Raw genomic sequence first — 7,553 nt, forward strand, 5'->3', positions numbered from 1 at the left:
AGCCGTCCATGGGGAGAGGGTCGGAACATCTGGGTGGGTGGGGGCGGGGCCCTCAGCTGCCCTTCAGGCCTCCCCAGGCCCAGTGGGCAGTCACCTCTCTTCTCGGTGGTCACCACCAGGGCCTCAGCGGCCTCGCCCCAGCCCTTGCGGGTCTGGGCGGTGATGCGGAACAGGTAGACCGACTCCGGCTTGAGGCCGGTGGCCGTGTACTGGCGGGCGCTGGGTGCCAGCACTTCCACGGAGGCCGTGTTGGCGGTGGTGGCGTTGAGCCGGTGTGTGATCTGGTAAGCTGGCGGGGGGAGAAGGAAGGACATGGGCTGAGCTAAGAAGCAGGACACGTGGCCCCCCAGATCCCTGAGAAAGGGTCATTCCTTCCTCGGCCACCCCAACGTCTGCAGGGGGACCACCCTGGCTGTGGTCCGTCTGTGTGAAGCCCCCTTGGTCACTCTTATGTCCTCAGCTGCCTGTGGGGAGTGTGCCAGCAGGGGAGGGGCATGGACATGGGCTCTATCCACAGTGTCTGTGACCCACTTAGCCTCAGGTGAGGAAAGGGAGGCCCAGAGAGGCCAGGCCACCTGCTAGGAAGTGACTGAACTGCAATTCCAACCCAGGTCATTCCAAGTCCAGTGCTCCTGCCTTTCCCTGTCTCCAGTCTGCCTTCTGAGGCACTGATGCATCTGATCTGCACGCCCCACACGCCGCTGGGGGCGGGGTAGCTCCTGTGAGCATGGCTTTGCTGAGCCAGCCAGGGCGCCCCCACCTGGTCATACATGGGAACAGCGGCTGAGGTTTACCAGATGGCCCCTACACTGGGGACCTGGGACTCTTGGGGGAACAAAGTTAAGGGTGAGTGAGCCCCGACCTTGACCTTGCCCTTGCCCTCCAGCTGCTAATCTTTTTATTAAAAAATATATTTTATTGATTTTTTACAGAGAGGAAGGGAGAGGGATAGAGAGTTAGAAACATCGATCAGCTGCCTCCTGCATGCCCCCTACTGGGGATGTGCCCGCAACCCAGGTACATGCCCTTGACCGGAATCGAACCCGGGACCCTTCAGTCCGCAGGCCGATGCTCTATCCACTGAGCCACACCGGTCAGGGCTCCAGCTGCTAATCTCACAGACGGAGCTTTCTGGTGGGAGAAACATGATCCAGACCTGTTCTTGAGGTGATGAGATGGGGGCACCTCCTGGCTGGTTTTCCTCCCGCCAACACCAATGTGCCTCCGTTACGCCTTATGCCTCCTCCTTCCTGTGGCCAGGGCACGGGAAGGGGAAAGGCTTACCGAGGATGATGCCGTTGGGGGCCGCGGGGGGCTGCCAGACCAGCCGCACGGACGTGGTCCTCACCTCTGGGAAGAGGATGCCCATGGGTGGCCCTGGGACTGGGGGGACAAAGAAGAAGCGGGTGACAGTGAGCGAAGCTGCTCCCCAGCCCTGAGCCGGGTCAGCTCTGGCAGAGCAGCATGGGATGGGGGGCACGCAGCTGGACAAACTCCACGGGGCGCTGCTCTGTGCCCGGCACCGTGTCCTCACACAGTGTCCGCACACGAAGATGCTGTCGGATGTCTCTACCCTCAACATGGGCATGGCTGGCAGGAACGAGGAGGGACCTTTAGCTTGGTCTGTGCACATGTGCACACATTAGGTCCCTGCCCTCAGTGCCGGGCAAGGAGGTCTGTGCCTTATTACTATTATTTTAAATATATATTTTTATTGATTTCAGAGAGGAAGGGAGAGGGCGAGAGAGAGAAACATCAATGATGAGAATCATCCATCGGCTGCCTCCTACACGCCCCCTACTAGGGACCAAGCCAGCAATCCGGGCATGAGCCCTGATCGGGAATCGAACTGTGGCCTCCTGGTTCATAGGTCAATGCTGAGCCACGCTGGTCAGGCAGGTCTGTGCTTTAGAAGGTACCACTCTGACTTCCTGCCCCCATGGGGTGAAGCAGCTGGGGGGAGGCGGAAGGGGACACGGCCACCCTGAGCCCACACCACTCCTCTTTCTAAACCTGGAATCCTCTGCCCAGAGAGGCCCAAGCCTGCTCGCAGGGTCTGCACAGGCCTGTCTCCCGGGCCCACCCCTGCAGACGTGCACCTCTGGATGGAGGGGTGGCTCTTTGGTGCATGCGGATGGAGGACTGAATGGCACGGGCTGGAGGAGAGGAAGGGAGAAGCCCTGGGGGTGGGGTGGGGGGGCACTCCTCATGTGATGCCTCAGTACACCCAGAAGTCTGAGGTTTCTAAACTTGAACCTGGCCTTCCAGGTCATATGAGGATATATTTGTCAAGGTAGGAGGACGTATTCAATTTAACAGCTCATTAGCTTGATTTATAACTCAGACTCTATGGACAGAGAGTGTTTGGGCTTCCTCTTGCATTCCTGTCTGGGCCCCACAGATGTCTGTGGGGGGTGGTCTGGGGGTACGTGTGTGAGGAAAGGGAGGGGCAGGGGACCTGTCCGCCTGCCTTTGCCACAGGGATGAATGCCCGGAGCCCCGTTGGCATCTCTCTTTTGCACACAGGACCAGGGGGCTCGTGCCCAGGGAAAATCAAGCCCTTCCCTCCCACAGGCCTCAACTCAAAGGCGAACCTGCCCAGGTGAACACGACATCAAAACAGGTGCACAAAGTCTCTATTCTGGACATTTGTCCCAGAGAGAGTTAGAGAGAGAGAGAGAGAGAGAGAGAGAGAGAGAGAGAGAGAGATATCAGATGTCAAACTGCCCCTGTGTGGTCCTTACAGAGGCGCAGTCTGTAATCAGCCTCCCCCCCAGGGGGTGGTGACCCCAGCAACTGGCTTCTCCTAGGAACAGCGGGTGACCCCAGAGGGGCGGGGGCAGGGACAGCACTCACCGTCATCCAGCGTCCGCTCCAGGACCGGGGGGCGGCTGGGGCTGCCGTCCCCGATGCGCGTGAAGGCCAGCACCTGGACCTCGTAGAGCACGTACTTGCCCAGGCCCGTGAGCTGGACGCTGAGGGACGCGTTCCCTTCCACCAGCCAGACCCGGGGCTGGGGGTCCGAGTCCTTCTCCCTGTACAGCACCTGCCGGAGCCCAGCGCCGGGTGAGGACCTCGCCTTGGCCTGCTCTGCCCTGCCAGCCCGGCTCCTAAGTCCCCTGCCCAGGGGCCGAGGGGCGGATGGAGCAGGTAGACTTGTGCTCCTTGCAGTGACTTGGCCCCAGGGAGGCATGGGGAACGGGGTGTGTGTGGGCGGGACCCAAAGACACACTCAGCCAGGGAGCTGGGAGTTTCCTTAGAGAGCACCCAGGTAGGAAAACAGGCCCAGAGAGGGCGTGTGACTTGCTCAAGGTCACACAGCCAGTAGTGGCAGAGCCAGGACCTGAAGGCACATCTCCCGACTTCCAGGCCAGGGCTGGACTAGGCAGGTAGGTTCGGCTTTGGGGAGGTATTCTAGAAGGTGATAGAAACTGATGCTGCGCCCATCGGAGCTGAGAGTGAGGCTTGGGGCTCCCACGTGGCCCCCTGGGGGAGGCAGAGCAGCCCCAAGGACCCCATGCCGTTCCTGGAAACCGCCCCCCGCCCAAACCCTAAGGGAGGACTCTGGTTGCCATGGCGACCGGTGGATGAGAAGCCAGACAGATCCCTTGTGCCCACTCTGGAGGCAGAGACTGAGCCCCAGGGGGCAGGGCACGCTGGATGGGGAGCCGGTAGAGAGCCTGGGCCTCCTCCCGACCCCGGAGCGGGACTCACCTTGTAGCCCAGCAGGAGCCCGTTGCGCTCGGCCTCGGGGACCGGGCTCCAGCGCACCAGCATGCTGCTGGAGGTGGTGGCCAGCGCAGACACGTTGGTGGGGCCCGAGGACGGGACTGAGGGAGAAAGGGGGCGAGGAGGATGGCGTCAGGACCTAAACAGGACCCTACAGTGGACAGGACGGGAGTGGGGCCCGGGGAGAAAACGGGGCTCAGTCCCCAAGGAGAGAATTTCCCTCTGTGATTCCTTCTGGCTGTGGCCCGTCACAGATGCTGTTTCTTCGGGTCAGCTGCCCCCTCCTCTGTCATGCTAACCGTGGGATGAGCCTGCATCTCCTTCCAGCACAGCGGGGAGGGCGGGCAGGGGCCGGGGTGGGAGGGACCTGTCATTTCCAAGGTGCCAGGACAAAGCCACAGGGAGGAAACCACACGTGGACAAACGAGGCGGCCTGTAGGCTGGGGGCTCAGGTTCTCTGGGTGACCCCCTGCCAGGCCCCTGTGAGCTGCTGGTTGTGTTTCTGGAATGTTCTGGGATATAAGCTACCCCCTATTCTATTTGGGGTCTGTGCCCCATTTTCTTCCCCAGACCCAACTCCACCCCCTAAGGCTCTTTCAGGCACCCTGGTGCCAGAGTTCAAGGTGAGGGCGTAGATGGGGGGGACGATGGGCACCGCGTGAGCAGCGGGAAGAGCCGTGAGGCAGGAGATATGCAGGGCTCTGCTGGGACGTGAGCACAAATAGAACCACTGCGCCAGGTTTGTGCCCTTGGGCAGACCTGAGGGCAAAGAGACCAAGGTGGGGGTGTCCCGGCCACAGACCCTGGGAAGCCACAGGGTGGCTGGCTCGAGGGGGCGGTACCTGACTCCCGCGTCCTGCCCATCACCATCTGGCTCCAGGGCCCGTTCCCGATGGCGTTGAAGGCCTGGACCTGGACGCGGTACTCCGTCCACTCCTCCAGGTCCTCGATGGTGTACTCCCGCTCCACACGGTCCAGGACCACATGGCTCAGCACCCTGCCGTGGCCGTCTGCCCGGCTGTATTTAATCTTGTAGCCCACCGACTCGGGGTTCCCGTTGTATTCCATCTCCGGGAGAGGCTGCAGGAGAGCAGGGGTGGGGCAGGACAGCTGTGAGGCCAGGCCCACCCTGGGTACAAAGAACTGCCTGTGCCTCCTCTTCCAGGGAGCTCCAGGATTACTCCCCCCACCCACCATCCTGAGATGGTGAAACTGCACTTCTGATGGCCCCCGTCTCCCTCTCTCTCCGCGCCAGGCTCCAAGGAGAGGCAGCACCCATTCCTTATTGTGCACGTGACAAATGCACCCCCACTAAGGGAGGCAGACCCGGGAGGCAGGCCCACCAAGGCTGTCTGCCCCACACACAGATGAGCAAGGCCCCGTTGGCCCTGGCTGCCCCTACCACTTGGCTCCCTCACCCAGGCTGCCCACGTGCACTTACTTATTGCCTACAACATGCCTGGCCTCGCTCATGCCTGCCCTGGAGACCCCTTCCCGCGTGTGGACGGGCACCAGTCACTGTCAGGAAGTCCCTCTGTCCAGCAACCCTCAGTCTCTCCTGCTGTATTTCAGACCCTTTCTTCTCATTTGCGTCTCCGTGAAGGGGAGAGATGTATTCCTTTCCTGGGCCTATGCCCTGGCTGGTGGGACTGTGGTCTCTGGCTCCAGGTCGTTTGGATAAACTTGGGCACTGCTGACACGCAGTAGAGGTGTATGCACGTTGGGGTAGCCGGGGATCAGAAGCCGGTGTCCGCCCGGGACCGCCCTTTAGATTCTCCTCTGAGGCTGGCAGAGATGAGCTGGGGAGCCCTCAGCCCTCCCCCTCCCCCCTTCTGCATTCCCAGGGGCTCCCCACAACTTAAGCCACCTTCTCCCATTCCCCGGCCTCACTCCCCACATCTTCCCTCCTGTCAGGCCCGCTCCTGGACACCCAGTGGAACAGACCAGAGACCACTGTACAGCCACTGGGGCCGGCCGTGTGCGCATGTCCCTTCCCTGCTGGGACGTGAGCTCAAACGGAACCACAGCTCCAGCTTTTGTGCCCTTGGGAGGTCCTGAGGGCCCTGAGTTTTGGGGCGCAGACTCCCCTACCAGGCTGCGGACAGGGCTCAAAGCCTGACTTTGAATAAAGCCTCCAGAACAGTTCCTGGCGAGAGGGAATGCCCTCAGCACGTCAGCATGATTTCCTCCTGCAGGGTCGCCTCGGGTAGGCATAACCCTGATCTGTGGGGACAGCCTGAGAGCCGCACCCTCCCCCTCAAACTCAGAAGCAGCCCTTACCTGACATCTGAACCCCAGACCCACCCCTGGGAGCTGTGTGGCTGTGGGTGAACTCCTAACCTCTCTGAGCCTCTGTTTTTTTAACTGCAAATTGGACTGATCATGTGTCCTTTGCGGGATTTCTGGGAGGATTAAATGGAATTAAAAATGCAAAAATGCTTGGCTCAGGGCAATGCCCAAGATGCAGCGTTTCCTAGCCCCCTCTCCTCACGCGGCACTTGCTAAGATCGCTGATCAGGCACCCTTCCAGGCTGGAGGTGGGAGAGAGAAAAGGGAGCTGTAGGTGCTTTGGGGGACACCCCCTTTGCTGTGGCCCCTTGGAGGCAATGGCACCTCTGCAGGTGATAAGGATGGAGGAGTCGTCCCGCCCACTGCCCTCGGGGAGCCTCACCGTCCAGCGGAGCCACAGGCTGGTCTCACTGGCCGTGCGCAGGGTCACGTTGGCCGGGGCCATGTCGGGGGGCGCCTGGAGGGTCTGGATCTTTCTAGAAGGCTGGCTGGGAGGGCTGGTGCCCACGATGTTCACCTGGCGCATGCGGAAGCTGGGGTGGGGGTGGGGATGAGCAGGATGGTGAGGGCAGGCCCCCGGGCCGGAGCCCGACCCCCTCTGGGCAGCCCTCCCCCTGCCTTCCCATTACCTGTAGTGGGTGAAGGGGTTGAGGTCGGGCACCTCCATGGAGCGGGCATCTGGTTCGTTGGTGAGCTGGTGAACCAGCAGCCACTCCTCTCCCTCCCCGACCACGCCCACCTGGCGAGGGAGACACCCTTAGACCTTCCCATCTGGGGGTCCACGGCAGGTGCTCTGAGCCCCGGCTTCTAAGAGGTACCAGCCCTGCCCAGGGAAGGTCCTGACTCAAACCCCAGGGCTCACCTGGAGGGCACCAGATGGGGCCACCATCTGTCCAGGCTCTTCAACGTGACTTCATGTGTGACCCCCCCGGCCTGCCTGCATCTGAGTCTCATGTTATAAACCCACTCCTGTGCCCCGCCCTTGACAGAGCCGATGATCCCTTAGGCTGGTACCCAGGAAGCTGCATTCAACAAGCCCCCTAGGTCCGTGGTCGGCAAACTGCGGCTTGCGAGCTACATGCGGCTCTTTGGCCCCTTGAGTGTGGCTCTTCCTAAGCCTTAGGAGTGCCCTAATTAAATTAATAACAATGTACCTACCTATATAGTTTAAGTTTAAAAAATGTGGCTCTGAAAATAAATTTCAGTCGTTGTACTGTTGATATTTGGCCCTGCTGACTAATGAGTTTGCTGACCACTGGCCTAGGTGACTCCCAGAACACCCTGGCAAGCTTCTAAAACCCCAGCTAGTCTGACCGGGTGTGGCTCAGGGGTTGAGCATTGACCTATGAACCAGGAGATCATGGTTCAATTCCTGGTCAGGACACATGCCTGGGTTGTGGGCTCAATTTCCAGTGTGGGGTGTACAGGAGGCAGCTGATCAATGATTCTCATCATTGATGTTTCTCTCTCTCCCTTCCTCTCTGAAATCAATAAAAATATGTTTAAAAAACAAGTAAATAAAAGGCAGCCACCCT

General features: G+C 60.4%; 1 protein-coding gene across 1 annotated transcript in view; it reads right to left on the reverse strand.

Annotated features, from left to right (window-relative positions):
- Positions 1-7,553, reverse strand: part of SDK2 (sidekick cell adhesion molecule 2) — a 126,972-nt gene that overhangs the window by 35,903 nt on the left and 83,516 nt on the right. Inside the window, exons 24-30 of the mRNA XM_006754624.2 lie at positions 6,648-6,757; positions 6,401-6,551; positions 4,572-4,809; positions 3,715-3,830; positions 2,857-3,046; positions 1,285-1,383; positions 95-289 (exon numbers count right to left, since the gene is read on the reverse strand). Coding sequence (XP_006754687.1) covers positions 95-289; positions 1,285-1,383; positions 2,857-3,046; positions 3,715-3,830; positions 4,572-4,809; positions 6,401-6,551; positions 6,648-6,757 — 1,099 coding nt within the window. The remainder of the gene's footprint in view (positions 1-94; positions 290-1,284; positions 1,384-2,856; positions 3,047-3,714; positions 3,831-4,571; positions 4,810-6,400; positions 6,552-6,647; positions 6,758-7,553) is intronic.

Source organism: Myotis davidii, unplaced genomic scaffold, assembly GCF_000327345.1.
Source record: "Myotis davidii unplaced genomic scaffold, ASM32734v1 scaffold172, whole genome shotgun sequence".
NCBI classification, from domain to species: Eukaryota; Metazoa; Chordata; class Mammalia; order Chiroptera; family Vespertilionidae; genus Myotis; species Myotis davidii.